At 65.7% G+C, this 14,563-nt stretch overlaps 1 protein-coding gene across 1 annotated transcript in view; it reads left to right on the top strand.

Annotated features, from left to right (window-relative positions):
- TP73 (tumor protein p73) overlaps positions 1 to 14,563 on the top strand; it is a 45,284-nt gene that overhangs the window by 7,476 nt on the left and 23,245 nt on the right. The window contains 2 exon segments of the mRNA XM_077763888.1: positions 555 to 649; positions 975 to 1,095. Coding sequence (XP_077620014.1) covers positions 588 to 649; positions 975 to 1,095 — 183 coding nt within the window. The 5' untranslated portion in view covers positions 555 to 587.

Genomic DNA, 14,563 nt, shown 5'->3' with positions numbered 1-14,563 from the left:
TGCCTGGACCGCTTCACAGCATTGGCCTTGGGTCGCCTCGTGGGATCCGAATTGCTTTTGTGTCCAGGCCGTGGGGAGGACCCTGTCTCCGAGGTGGACGGCACACGCCCTCCCAGGAGGGAGTGACCCGGGGCCTGAACCATCCTCGTGTCCTGGGGCGTCGGGAGCCCCCAAGCCCGGCTTGAGCCCCGAAGCCCAAACCCGGAGACGCAGCTCATAGTGATGGGGACCACAGCTGTTGGGGTGTTTGCTGTGATCTGGGCACAGGCCCCGCACGCAGCACCTGTTTACTCCCGAGCTCCCACAGGCCCCGCGGCCCCGATGTCACCCCCACCTGGGAGGTGGTGGCTCTGAGAAGCCCCTGCCGACCCAGGCACCACCACCCCCAACCTGGGTCTGGGGTCAGGCCCACTCGTCTGCAAGGCTGGACCCGCCCCTGGAAAGGGGAGGACGGATGGGGGTGTGAAGGGGTGCCCCACGTCGGCCCCCCAGGAGGCTGCAGGAGGGCGGAGGCCGGCCTTCCCTCAGCACCCACTGTCCTTCCCTCCCCGCAGAGCCAGCTGCCCTCCGGGCCGGGTGAGGGGAAGATGTCCCAGCCCCCCGCTGCCGCCGATGAGGGGGCCACGTTCGAGCACCTGTGGAGCTCCTTGTGAGTACCGTCTCCGGCCGCCCCGGGCCAGCCCCGGGCAGGGCAGGGTGAGGGGGGCTTCCTCCTGGGGGTGTGGGGCCCGAAATCTGGGCTCGTTCCTCCGACCAGCACCCCCGGGCCAGGAGAGGTCCAGGGGACAGAGCTCACGTGTGGACACGCCCACCGGGCGTGGACACTAGCCCTGGCGAGGCCGGCAGAGGAGGGAGGGGGCGGGAGCCGAGGGTTGGGGGGAAGAAGCAAAGGAGGCAGATCATGGGCTGAGGCTTAGCTCAGGAGCCCTGGGCCTGGGCGCTCTGGGGCTGATGGCTCTGCCCCTTCTTCCCAGGGAACCAGACAGCACCTACTTTGACCTTCCCCAGCCAAGCCAGGGAAGCAGCGAGGTGGTGAGGGGCACGGAGGCCGGCATGGACGTCTTCGATCTGCAGGGCATGACCACGCCTGTCATGGTGAGTGGGGCTGCCGTCCGCGGGGGTCTTAGGGTGGGGGCGGTGAGTGTGGACTGTCCTGCCTTAGGAGCTTGCAGAGCAGAGTCCGAGGGAAACTGCACTCAGGTGTACAGCCTCCTCCGTAGGTTTGTCAGGACATTTCAGTTACAAAATAGAAAATGTATCAGCTCATGAAACCGTTAGTCCAAGGGTAGGAATGGATTCAGGCATGGCTGGATCCAGGTGTTGCGACAGCTGCCTCCGTGTCTCTTGCCCTGCTTTCTCCACGAGGGTTTGTTCTTGGGCAGCCTCTAGTCCCTGCGGATCGGTACCAGGCTCCAGCGGCGGCTCCGTCCCCGTCGGGGGGACTGCTCTGAGCCACACGTGTGCCTCTGAGCAGCCTGGGGCCCGTGAGCAGGGGCCCCTCCCGCCACAGGGCCTGAGCAATGGGGAAGACTGAGGTCCTACTTCCAGAGGAGGGGCGCTGGCCAGGGCGTGGAGGGGCCGCCGAGGCCCCGACACCCTGCTGCCATGTCTCAGGTCTGCCACCCTTGCGTTCCTCTTGGCACGAAGGCGGGGCTGTGCTGCCTGGGTGCTGGCCACGCCCCTCTCCTCTCCCTGGGCACCCGCTGCAGGGCGCTGCTGCGCCAGAGGGAGGTTGCAGGCGGGCGGAATGCGAGGCGGGGGTGTAAGGCCCCCTGCCCCAGGGAGACCTAGGAATGCCGGCTGCCTCCAGCCCCCAGGCGGCCGCTTCCCCGGGCGGCAGCTGTGCGGGCCCCTGGCCTCGCCGCGGCCCAGCGGTCCGTGTCAGGAGCCGGGGCCCGGGAAGGAGGCAGTGCTGGGAAGGCTGGAGGCGCGGAGGGCCCGGCCCCCTTTCCCTAAAGCCCCCCGTCCAGAAGCTGGAGCCGCTCAGCCCCACGCACCCCGTCTGAGGCGCTGTGAGCATCCGGCAGACAGCGAGGACCATGTGGGCTCCAGCGAGCTTGTGAACAAGCCACAGCGAAGCTGGGGGCGGGGGGCAGGAGGGTCCCCGTGTCCTCTGTTGTGTCGATCGAAGACCCGGGGCTGGCCCACACGGGACTTGGGCAGGGGCAGCCGGGCGGTGGGGGTTCGGCAGGCAGGGGGCCCCTGTGACGTCCGTTCCTCTGAGGATCCTTTCACGCGGGATCTGAGAACTCTGACTGCCCGGCCCGGCCTCCTGCTCACTCAGGGAACCATTACAGTGAAAGCAGCCCACCTGCCTTCAGCACCTGTTTGTTCCCATTTTACAGGTGGGCAAACCGAGACAGATGGTGGGAAAGGGTTGGCCTCGATGGGCCGGAGTGGTGTCATCCTGGACCAGGACGCAAAGGTGCAAACTCTGTCCTGCCCCCACCAGCACCTTCCCCCAGGGGCCGAGGGTCCTGACCTCTGCCTCCCAGGACACCTGCCCCCGGACCTCAGTGTCCTCCCCAGCAGAGCAGAAGTGGTGCCGCCGGCTGGCCGAGCCCGGAGCACCCACCTGGGGGCGGCCCCCAGGCATCTCCCCAGGCGCCGGTGCTGTGGCTGGACCCGCCCTTCTCTGTACACAGCAGGAGCCATGCCATCGCTCTCAGGGCTGGAAGGTTCAAGGCGGGCCGGGGCCACACCCCGGTAGAGAGAAAATCAGGCAGTGTAGTCGGGAGGTTTTGCCTTTATGGGGCCGGGGGTGGGGCCTGGCTTTCAGGGGCTCACTCTTTATTAGTGAATTTAAAATATACAAGCGGATTTAAAGCCCGGGAGGGGAAAAGCAGGGTCACGCGAGGTCAGTTTCTAGAACACTGAGGGCTTTCTAACGGGGGAGCTGCCTGGCGGGGGCGGCCCGGCCCTTCCTCTGGCTGGGCAGCCGGCCGCACGTTTACTCCAGACGGGGGTCTGCCGAGTGGCCGCCTCGCCATCAGGCGCTTCCGTGACAATACAATAGCCGACCGCCAGGCGCTGGCTACGTCCACTCTGGGCAGGGGCGGGGGCTCCAGGGGCAGAGGACCCTTGAATAGTCTCCTAAGAGGTCTGCCTCCTGCGTTTGGGAAGCAGCCCCGCTCATGCCACGGAGGGCAGAGGAGCCTGGAGACCCCAGCAGCGGCAGGAGCGGGTGGGGGGGGGTCTGCTCTCCAACAGGCAGAGGCAGCAGCTCTGGGTTCCTGAGGGGTGGGGTGCGCTCCCCCAGTCCGCCCGGGAGCGTGCCCGGCGCTGAGCACGTCTGGGCTGGGAACAGAGGGGATGCGCCTCTGTCACGCAGAAATACCTGCGTGCCGAGCTCCGGCCACAGAGGAGGGGTTCCCTGACCACCTGGCCAGCCTCGGCCTCGTCCTGACCCCTGCCCAGCCCCGTCGTGGGAGCGGCTGCTGGTCTGGGGCGGGCGCCGTGCAGAGAGCTTGCCTCAGGCTCCCCTTCACCCTCTGGTGGCCGACGCAGCCCAACGGAGGAGGCCCAGCAGCCGGGGCAGAGCGGGTGCCTGGCCGCCTGGCCGCAGGGCCCCTACCCGATGTTTCCAGGGCGCAGTGCTGGTGTTGAGTCCCGCCTGGCGTCCAGGAGGGCCCGGCTCCCTCCCCACCCGCCCACTCAGGGGGAGGCGGTAGCCCCAGCCTGGTGACCTTAGATGAGAGAGTTCCCAGGCCAGGCCCTGGAGCCAGTCACCCAGGCCTGGCCAGCGCAGTAGTCATGACTCAGCGGAGGCTGGTGTAAAGGCTCGCGCGCCGCGCCCCCCGCCACCGCCGAGCTGGTGGCCTCTGTGCTGACGGACCGGCCCCCAGTCCTGGGGCTGGTCCCGCAACAAGGCAGAGCCTAGACAGGTGCAGTCCTTGAGTGGGGGATGTCGGTCCTCCAGGCGCTTTCTGCCGTCTGGGGCCTCGGGCGCCTCCGCTGTTTGCCGGGCAATCGGCAGAGTCCTTCCCTCAGGACGGGACTCCTCCTGAGTGGCGCCCCCTCCACCGTCAGAAGAGAGGCCACTGCAGGCCCACGGGATGCCCTTACCCGGCGCGTCAATGCCAGTGGGGACAGGCAGAGTGGATGAGGGCCCGCCCGAAGAGCCGGTCTGTCCCGGGTTCACGTCCCCCACGACTCAGCCTCCGTGTCCCTGCCCGGGGAGCTGAGATGACAGGTGTGGGCCCAGCCCTGCGGGAAGGACGGCTCATCGTCCTCGGACCTCCCTGCCACCCGGTCCGGCAGTAGAGAGGACAGGGCCCCACGGCGGGCCTCGGAGGAGTCCTGAGCACAGATCCTTGGCGGGACGGTGAGCTCGAGGTCCCACCTGTCCACACGGCTGACGTGGCACGAGTGAGGCCCCCGGACGCACTCCATCCCTGCCCCTTTTCTGCCAGGTGACGCACACAGGGGCCTCGGGTTCCTTGTCTGTACGTCCAGCGGGGGTCGCGAGGTCGAGGGTGGTGCCTGGCCTCAGGCCGCATGTGACGAAGCTGGATGTGGGGTGGCGGAGGCAGGGGCGAGGCCCCAGGTCCAAGAGCACTGCTCCCCCAGGGAGGACCCGACGCCCCAGGGCCTCTGTCGCCCCTTGCCCTCCTCCGGGCCCCNGGCAGAGAAAAGTCTCCCCGGGCCTTGGCTCCGCGGGGACTCAGGAGGGCAGTGGGCTGGCCTGTGGCCTGGCGGGGGTCAGTCTTGTAGGGTCTGCACTGGCCCTGGAGGCCCCCACGGTTAGGGCGGGGGGCGCAGATGAAGCCCTCCATCGTGAAGACTGGGCTGAGGGCCTGCGAGTCTCCTCTGAGTCCCTGTGTCAAAATGCAGGCCAGGCTCTTGGCGGGGGGGCTTCTCAGCTCTGATGATGCGTGAAAGGGGGAGATGGCCCGTGGCCAGCCTAGGCCCAGTGGCTCTGCCCCNCCCCTTCCCGCCTCTCCTGGCGCCTCTTCTCTGGTGACAGCTGTTGTGGGCAGGTGGGCCACAGGGGGTCGGGCTGTGGCTGGCAGGGGCGGCACACACAGCTGACCGTGCCGGGGCCCCACCCCCTCCTGCTGCCCAGCCAGGCGGCCCCCCGGGGACCCGAGACCCCAGCAGGGGCGGGGCAGGCCTTCCTGGCCTGGGGGCGCATTTCTCCCCAGGTGCAGAAGGGAGGTGTCCTCAGGCCCCCAGAAGGGGGCAGGTGCGCAGACGGAGGGAAAGGACGCCCCCTCCTCAGGGAAGGTGTGCAGCTCAAGGTCGGCTCCGGGAGCCCCAGCCTGCCTGCCGTCCGCAGCGAGCCCCACTCAGCCCTCCCTCCTACTGTAGGGGGATCCCCTTCGGGGCGCACGGAGCCGAGTCCCAGCCGGCCGCCCGCTCGAGGAGCCGACTCCGTGGCATCCTCCAAGGGGCAAGCAGAGCCCCCCACCCCTGGGTGGTCAGGACGCAGTACGGGGAGTTTGGCCCTAAGCTGGCATGTCACATCAGCGGCGCCCTTCCTGCGCCCGTGAGAGGGGGAAGAAGTACCCCACCTCATCTTCGTGGCCACAGGCGGCCACGGGCGGCCACTTCCACGTGGAAGTGGACGGTGGGGAGGAGCCTCCAGCGAGTTAGTCAGGAGAGCAGGTCCCAAGGCCCAGTGGGCCACCTGGGAGGCCGCCCGGAGGAAGCAGCTGAGGACCAAGTGGGGAGGGGGCCCAGTTCTGAGGACAGAGCCCCCCGAGCCCCTGTCCCTGCGCCCCGAGTTGCCGAGACCTGGGATACGTGCGCAGGAAGCGGGCGCTGCTGGGGAAGATGCCAGAGTCAGGCACCTCTGCATGTGGAGACAAGCTCTCTGTTGCTCTGGGGACCCAGCCTGGCCCAGGCTCCTGGCGTGGGGGCCCTGAGGCCCCGGGTGCCCAGAGCCTCCTCTGTGCTGCCCCCACAGCCTGGGTGGGGCACGGACCCTCAGGGCATCCCAGGCTGCTGAGTATCAGCGAGGCCTGCCGTCCCGTCTGGCGCAGGGACCCCTTCCGCTCCCTGGCTGTAGGCAGAGTTCAGTCCCCGGTGGCTTCTCCCGAGGGCCACCGTTCTCAGCTCCTGGGGCTGCCTGCCATCCCCTGCCCCACAGCCTGGTGGTGCACTTCTTCAGGCCATTTGGAGGATGTCTCCCTGACCTCCTTGAAGGGCTCGCCTGATTAGGCCTGGCCCACCTGAATACTCTCCCTTCTGATCAGCTCAGAGTTGGCTGGGTTTGGAACCTAATCACAGGGCTGTCATCACATTTACAGCACCTCCCAAGGACGGGGGGATGCAGGGCACAGACCTGGAGCGGGAATCTCGGGGCCCCCTCGGGATTGAGTTCCTACACCCGGGTCCCCTGTGTGCCACCCAGTGCCTATTCCTGGGGATTCTCACGTCAAATTCTTCTTTCCTTTGCTTTCTCCTTTTGGCTTTTACAAACCCAGCATGATTAAGAAGGCAGCCGACCTCCCCCGTGCCAGCTTCCCTGCACGGAGCCCCAGCTGGAGGTGGTGCCCTGACTGGGGAGCCCAGGGGGTCCCAGCTGTGAGAGGTTGGGGTTCGAACCCTCCTCCTTTGCTCCTCCCTGCCNACCCCGCCCCCCACCCCAGCCCACGAGGCCCCCCCTTCCCATCTTCAAGCATTCTGGGCAAGGAAGGCTCTCGGCTACCTGCTGCCTCCACAGAGCCCCCACCCCAGGCCTCTGCAGCCTCCCTCTGCAGCCTCTGCTTCCCTCCGTGTCTCACTGTGAGCGGTGGGCACCGGCGCACCGGGAGCCGGCAGCCAGGGGCCACGGGGGTGAGTCCGGGCCGGCGGGGGGTGTCTCTGCTGCACCCCCAGGACCCTTGCACAGGCTCTCTCTCCTCTGCTGGAGGAGCCCGGGGACTGGGCTGGCAGCAGGTGCCCTGCTGAGTCTCGGGCGGAGCCTCCCTCGGCCCTGAGCCCCCCTGGAGGCTGGAGCTGGAAGGCAAGCGTCTCCGGGCCGTCTTTCCAGCACCTCGGTGGTCTTGTTTGGAGTGGGGGGAGCTTGGAAACTTGAGGCTGGCCTGTCCAGTTTCACGTGGTTTCATATAACTGTATAACTAGTGTCCTGCCTGCTTCCAGGGACGGTTCCGGCCTCCACCCCAAAGGCTACTTTGAGCCAGAGACGGTGACATTGGGTTGGAGATTCAGACTCCAGAAAGGGGGTAGTGCTGGCCCTGCCGGAGCCCCCAGCTGGGGGACCAGGGTCATGCAGCCCCGGAGGGACTGAGGGCCTGGAGGCCAGCACACTCTCCCCCTTCTGGGCCACATCCCTGTCTCCAGGGGCTTGGCACCAGTGGGGCAAGGCCAGCATCAGCCCGGGCAGGGCTGGGGCTCATGGACTCTGGTCCTCCGGCTCGATCCACTGCCCTGAGCCGCGCCTAGGCTGCTCGCTCCGATCCAGGGGCGCCCCGGCCTCCTGGGGTGCCTCTCCTCTCTGTTCAGCCCTTGGCATGGCCCAGGGGACCACATGCGCCCGCAGCAGGAAGGAGATTTGCTCCGCCCAGGACGCCAGGGCCTCAGCACCATCCCTTCCCTCTGGGGTGGCCCGGCCTCCCGTCTCTGGGTCTCAAGAGCCTGGACCCGCCCCCTTGCCCTCAGGGCCACAGGCCTGCGGCCCCCGAGCCTTCCACAGGCAGCATCTCAGGGGAGCCGGCTGTGGCTTAATTGTGGAGTCGGCCGGTGGCCCGGCGCGCCGCCCCTCCCCGTGCGCTCCGTGGTGCGGTCCAACACAGCAGTGGGCAAGCTGAGGCCTGCCTGGACTTTGATGAATAGGCATGAGGCGTAAAGGGGTGGGCCGCTCGTTTTGTTGTTAGATGCAGCCGGTTGACAGAAGTAGGGAGATGGGGAGAAGGGAAATGCCGGCGGAGAGCCCACATGTCCCAGAGCATCCTCGGCTCCCACACCTCTAGCCACGAGGCCCCCCGCCGCCTGGGCCCACCCTGCCGGGCGGCCGCCACACTCCCCCTTGCCCCTCGGCCGCCCAGACCCATGCCGCGTCCCACCGCGCGCCAGTTCCCCGGCGTGTGCAGACCCCCGCACGCTCACCATGCTGTACGTCAGTGACCCCATGCAGCACTTTGCCACGGTAGGTGTGCCGGCGTCTGCCCAGGGCCGCGTCTCCGTTCTTCTTGGGGAGCCTTGGGGGGGCTTTAGCCGCGATGGGGGGTTAGGAGGTGCGTTCTCTCGTCTGCATCCTTGTCAGGCGTCTGGTGCGGGCCGGGTGCCGCAAGCCGGGGTAAGCTGAGGCGGACAGGACGCGCCGAGGGACTGGGCGGGTCCTGAGCATAGAGGCAGATGCCTGCCTACCCCGGAGCTTAGGGCCCCGCGCCCACTGGCTGAGCAGGGCCAGCAGCGGGGGGTGGGGAGAGGCCAGGCGCATGTCTAGTCAGGGCCGGGTGGTCGCCTTGAGATGCGGGGCTTTGCGCTGCTCCCCGGCTTTGGGCCGGCGGCTCCGTCCTGCCCGCACACTCTCAGGTCAGCAGCATCCTCTGCTGGGAATCTGCGCGGTAGGCTGACTCGGTGTGGTCTGAGATCCCGGTCAAGGACTTGCGGCAAGCTGGCCTCGAGGTGTCCGTCTGACGGCGGGGCAGCGGCCTGGCAGAGGGGAAGGAAGGGACAGCCGTGTTTACTTGGCCCCTGCAGCCTGGGCCCCGGGGACCAGGGCTCATTTCCAGACTTGCCAGGTCCCCGGGGGCCAGGCAGGCACCAGGCTGCTAATTGAGCAGGTAGAGGGTGGGGCCATCTTTCCTGCCAGGGACGCAGGTAGAGTGGGGGCTGTTGGTTCCATGTGCCCTGTGGGCGACCCGGCAGCGGGCAGACGACACGAGCCGGAGCCACAAAGACGTGGGGGTGCAGCAGCCTCTGGAGACGAGAAGGTTCTGGACAGAGTGTGCGTGAGTGCACAGAGTGCGTGTGTGTGTGTCCCCAGCAAGGCCGTGGGGGGGGCGGTGACAGTGTGTGGCCCGGGAGGAGCTACCTGCCTGCAGCACCCACACGACCCAAGGCACAGCCAGAGGCCCCCGGGCCCTGGGGCCAGTGTCCCTGCTCGGCCAGCGCGAGGCCTGGGCGCACGGGGACAGGGGTGTGACCTTTTCTCCCCAGTGAGGTGGCTGCCGCAGTGCAGATGTCGGGTGAGGCCGAGCACGGCTGCTGCGAGGTGTCTTCCCCGGGCGCAGGGGTGAGGGCTGCAGGGTCCTCCGTGGACCGTGGAGGGCGCATCTGCTCTGCTGCCGTGGCCCACACCTGCTCTGTCTGTGTAGACGGAGGGCAGGTCCGTCAGCAAGGCTGCAGAACTGCCCGGTGCCTCTTTCCCCGTGGGGGGTGGGGGCGGGGCTGGCTGGGGTCACTGATTTGTAAATGCATCTGTTTCCTGTTTCTGTCCCAGGAGACAGAAACTTTCTGCTGCTGCAAAACCTCACGAAAGAGGAAGTGACATTTGGCCCAAAGCACCTGAAACCCCAAAATGAACAAACAGGGTTGTCCCTGACGAGCTCATGTTGTCACGTCCCTTGTCGCTGGGGACTCTTTGGGGCCCGTCCCTCTCCGTCGAAGGCTGAACGACCCCTTTCGTGGCTCCCGCTTACTGGGGGTGTTTGGCTGGCGCTGGAGGGCCTGAGGACTCTGTCTGGGGCGGCTTCTCCCCGTGGCGGGCCAGCCGCCCGTGACCCAGGAGGGAGCTGAGGACACGGAGGACCCCTTCTCACCTGAGACCACACTGCGATGGTCCAGAGCAGGCACCTGGAACCGACTTTTCCGCGTTGGAGATCTCTGTGGTTCACTACCCTCTCGGTTTCACTATTTAGCAAAGCTTTAGCGTCTCAAGAAATAAGCAAGGTTGATATTAGCCCCGTGGCTCTTTTCGTGCCTGTTGACCAGAGCCGGCATCTATTTGGGCTGCAGGGTCCTCTTTTTTTATTGTTATGTATATTTGAGAGAGACAGACAGACAGACAGAGACAGAACAGGAGCAGGGGAGGGGCAGAGAGAGAGGGAGTCACAGACTGAAACAGGCTCCAGGCTCTGAGCTGGCAGTCAGCACAGAGCCCGACGCGGGGCTCGAACCCACGAACCGCGAGATCATGACCTGAGCCGAAGTCAGACGCTTAACCGATTGAGACCCCAGGCGCCCCTGCAGGGTCATCTCGAGCTGGGTCATCAGTGCCTGGCCGGCTCCCGCTGTCCGCCAGTCTGGTGTGTGCTGTGTGAACGCCCGATTCCACATCCTGGGGCAGCACGAGTGGGCTCAGTGCTCTGCATCCCCCGTCCAGCGACGACCCCGTCACTCTCTGTCCCTGCAGACAGTGCAGCCTCTGGGGAAGGAAGGGCCCCAGGTGGGAAAAGCCAACCGATGCATCAAGAACTATGTCCTGAGCGCCTCCTGTATCCAAGGCACAGGGAGGGAGGGACGAGATCCCGCACGGCTTCTGGAAGGGCCCCTGCTGCAGTGCTCGGAGCAGACCACAGGAGGGCAGGCCCGAGGCGGGGAGCCTCAGGCCACGGGCTTATCCCGCAGACGGATGGCACCTAGGGCCAGGTGTGAGCGGGGCAGGCGGTGAGCATCCCGGAGACGTGCTGGTGGGCTGGGAGGGGCGAGGGTGACCCAGGTTGGACCCAGGAGGCTGGGCGAAGGGAGTTACCCCCGGTTTATTCCGACGTAAAACTGCAGGAGGGGGATTTGGGGAGAAAGGTGTGAGCTCGGCTTTGCTGCCTGAACCACTCATCGGCTGTGCCAGGGCTGAAAGGAACAGCTGNAGCGGAGGGAGAGGCAGCTCCCAGCAGATGAGAGGGGCAGCCTGGGAGCCAGGAGGGGGACCCGTGGGGGACAGGAAGGGGCGGGGCCTCCGGGGACAGGCAGCTGGCAGGAGGGGAGAGGGAGTGGCCGGGGTCTGGGCCGTGGGGTGGGGTGGCAGCCACGAGGCGTCCTTTCTCACCTGGTGCGGTGGGCAGAGAAGGCCCCGGCGGCCCGGGCAGGACTGACGGCTCCGGAAGGGGAGCACCGGAGCCCTCCTCGGGGGCGATGAGGGGTGGCCCGCATTCGCCAGGCTCCGGGCTGACCCTCTGCCCGCCCCACGGCCACCCACCCTGACCCTGCTAGTGGAAAATCCATTCTTCGTCTGCTCGGCCAAACCCTCCTCTCTGCAACAGCCGATGTCCCCCGTTCGTTATCACCGCCTGTGACTCGGAGCCAGAGGGTCCCTGGGCTGAGGCGTCCCCATCAGCCCTTCCTCTGGCTGCAGAAGCTCTGCTCTCTGACCTCCATTCTGGAAGCTTCCCTGCACCCTGCCCATCTTTCACTTTTGGTGGGGCTCCACCAACCCTTCTCATGCACCCCCCCTCCCCGCCCCGCCGCGCTGTGCGTTCAGCCTGTCGTGAAGCCCCGAGCCCCCGCGCACTCGGTCGCTGGGCTGCTGGCTGTCGTGGCCGCGCCTGCCTGGTGCCGTCTCCCAGCGCCCGGGAAGTGTGTGCAGAAGGGCTGAGCTACCCTCACCCGCCAGGGAGCTTGTCAGGCCTCAGGGCTGGAGGAAGGGCCTGGGGTCGGCCTGTCTGTCCACCCCGGAGCCTTGAACTGGGGACGTGATGAGCAGACCAGCAGCGAGCACCTCCCTGAGGAGGGGTGGCCGTGTCTCCAGCTCTGGTGCAGGCCATCGAAGGTGCTGCCCCGTGACGCCGCCTCAGCCCCCGCCTCCTTCACTGTGCTTGCCGCTGAGACCAGGGGCCGCTCAGGGAGGGGTGGTGCGGGCAGGGCCCGATTGGCACCTGCCGATGGACAGATGGACGAGGGAGACATGGGTGAAGGAAGTCAGGGCAGACACCTGGCTCAGGGTCAGGCTCTGGGGCTGCAGGCAGTGGGGGTGGGAAGGCTGACTGCCCCCAGTGGGGCTCAGGGGCTTGGGGTCCCCCACACACGACACCCCTCCTTTGCTCCAGCCCCTGGGCACCCTCAAAGGCGCTGTTGTCTGGGGGTTCAGTAAAGTCTGCAACCGTGGGCCACGCGCCTGTCCGCGGGCGACCCGCAGAGGCTGGCAGGGCGCAGCCCAGAGACGCACGGGGACCCCGCGGGGCCGGCTGTCTGGGCGGTGCTGTCTGCGGGTGGGGAGCAGGGGGGCCCTGCAGACACGCCTCAGCAGCTGCAGGGACGGCTCTGGGGGCACACTTCTACAGCGCGAGGTGTGGAAAGTTCCACCTGGCCCTGGCGTCGGATCGGGCGAGGAGAGAGCGTGAGCGCATACTTTCAGGGGAGGAGGGTGCCTCCCCCAGCACGAGTACCAGTACTGTCTTGTTGGCGTTTCCGCCCGTTTACTCAGACTCCGGGAGATGCTGTGGGAAACAGCGCGGGTGGAGGTCTTGCTCCGAGGGGGACGGGTTATCTCCCCCTGGAGCCCAGACAGCACGCCAGTCACTCACCTCTGGGCGAGGCCGCACCCAAGCCCAGACACGCCTGTCAGAGAAGATCAGGGGGGTTGGAGTTTCGAGCTCTACAAAGGGTTCTGGCCTCGGTGTGCTGGGGGGAGCTGGGGTCAGAGCAGAAGCCCTGGGAGATCCACGGGGTGCCCGCCTGACCCGACCGGAGCCCACAGCAGGGGTGAGGAGGCCGCAGAGCTGAGGCCCAGGCTCCCCGCGAGAGAATGATGCTCGCGCCCTGGGTTAGGCGACACTGCCTCCCGGGAGTGGGGAGCGCTGAGCTGGCCTCACCCCAGGAGGTGACATCCGAGGGGAGTCAGGGGCGGGGCGGCCAGGCCAGGTGGGCAGGTGGCTCTGAGCAGGGCTTGGAGGCTGGAGGGCAGAATCTGGCCAAGGGCATGAGGAAGGGGCCGGGGAAGCCAGCGGCCCCTCCCTGGGCCGGGAGCCAGGGCGGCTATCTGCCAAAGGCCGACCTTGTGGGGAGCCGCAAAGAGGTGCCTCCTGACTGTTCACTTGGGGCGATGAGGGAGACATGCTGCCGGCTTGGGGAGCAGTGCACATGGCAGGCAGGGCCCAGCGGGCATGGTGGGCGGGGGGGGGCAGGCGGCAAGGAGGGAGGAGAGAGGAGCCCATGCAGCCTCAGGCCCGGGGCATCACCACCTTCCGCGTCTGCGAAGGTCATGGGTGGATTTTGCTGGGAGTTACACTTGGACCTCTTGGCTTTCTCCAGCAGTGCTTGGGAAGTGTCCTCACTCCCCATTGTCATGAGCCTCGGGGGACAGATGGAGGACCCTGATAGTACCAGCTCTGCTCTGCCCTCTGGGCACTGCGGGGGCCCCCTGTGTGAGGGGAGGCCGCCAAGGTCACCGAGCAGAGACGCAGGCAGCTGACCTCGCCTGCTGCTCTCTGCACAGAGCAGCCTCGGCCCGAAAGCAGCGAAGGAAACGGGCTTTAGTGTCCAGAAAGAACTTCCTGAGGGTCAAGGGTGTAAGACGCTGGACCAGCTTGGCCCAGTCGTCTGCGGAAGCCCTTTGCTGCAGGGTTTTAAAGAGCAGGAATAGTCATAGCTGACCTTCGGAGAACACGGGTTTGAACAGCTCAGTCACTTGTATGCAGGCTTTTTTTGTTTTGTTTTTAATAAATACAGTACAATACTGAAATGTATTATTTCCTTTTCCTTATGATTTTAAAAAATTTTTTTCAAGTTATTTATTTATTTATTTTGAGAGAGAGACAGTGTGAGTGGGGAAGGCGCAGAGAGAGGGGGAGAGAGAGAATCCCCAGCAGGCTCTGCGCTGAACTCACAGAACCATGAGATCCTGACCTGAGCCGAAATTAGGAGTCAGACGCTTAACCGACCGAGCCCCCCAGGCGCCCCTCCTTATGATTTTCTTAATAAAGTTTTCTCTTCTCCAGCTTACTTCATGGTAAGAACATGGTATACAACACGCGTGGCGTACAAGGTCCATGTTCATTGACTTCGTTATTGGTAAGGTTTCTGGTCAGCAGAAGGTTATTCGTAAAGTTTTCGGGGAGTCAAAAGTCACACTTGGATTTTTGACTGCGTGGGGTATCGGCGCCCCTCAGCCTATATTGGTCAAGGTCCAACTGTGTTTCGGGGTTTACAGCCACAGGAAAATGGACACCCACGAGATACGAACCCACAAGGGTCGTGATGTCTGTCACCCTACCCAAAGTAGTGGGAGAGAAAGCCCCAGAACACGGAGGCAGGTGGAAAGAACCTGGGAGGCTCCTAGGAGGAGGTGAGGCCTGAGGCTTTACAGGTGTAAGGAGACAGTGTTCCAGGAAGGGGAGAGCAGAAGCAAAGGCCCTGTGGTATGGAGCAAAGATACAAAGGAGGCTGGGAAGAGGGGCTCCCTGGGGGGCCCGCTATCACCCCCAGAGGCCCAGGACCTCTGTCTTGGGAATCTCCGTGTCCTTGCGGCAGAGACAGACGGTGCCTCCTGCGTCAGTGTTTGAGCCAGTGTCTCTAACTGCCCAGTGGAGGGACGAGGCTGTGGCCCCTGTCCCTCGAGTCCCCTCCGCTAAGTGAGTCACCCCGGAACTGAGCCTCTGAGGACATAAGTGGAGTCACCTGAAGTTTTACTGACAAGGTTTTCTGCTGTGACTTTCACTAAAGATATAAGGTTCATTCG

This window comes from Crocuta crocuta, unplaced genomic scaffold (assembly GCF_008692635.1).
Source record: "Crocuta crocuta isolate KB4526 unplaced genomic scaffold, BGI_CrCroc_1.0 scaffold13, whole genome shotgun sequence".
Lineage (NCBI taxonomy): Eukaryota > Metazoa > Chordata > Mammalia > Carnivora > Hyaenidae > Crocuta > Crocuta crocuta.
This window is presented reverse-complemented; position numbering and strand designations above follow the sequence as displayed.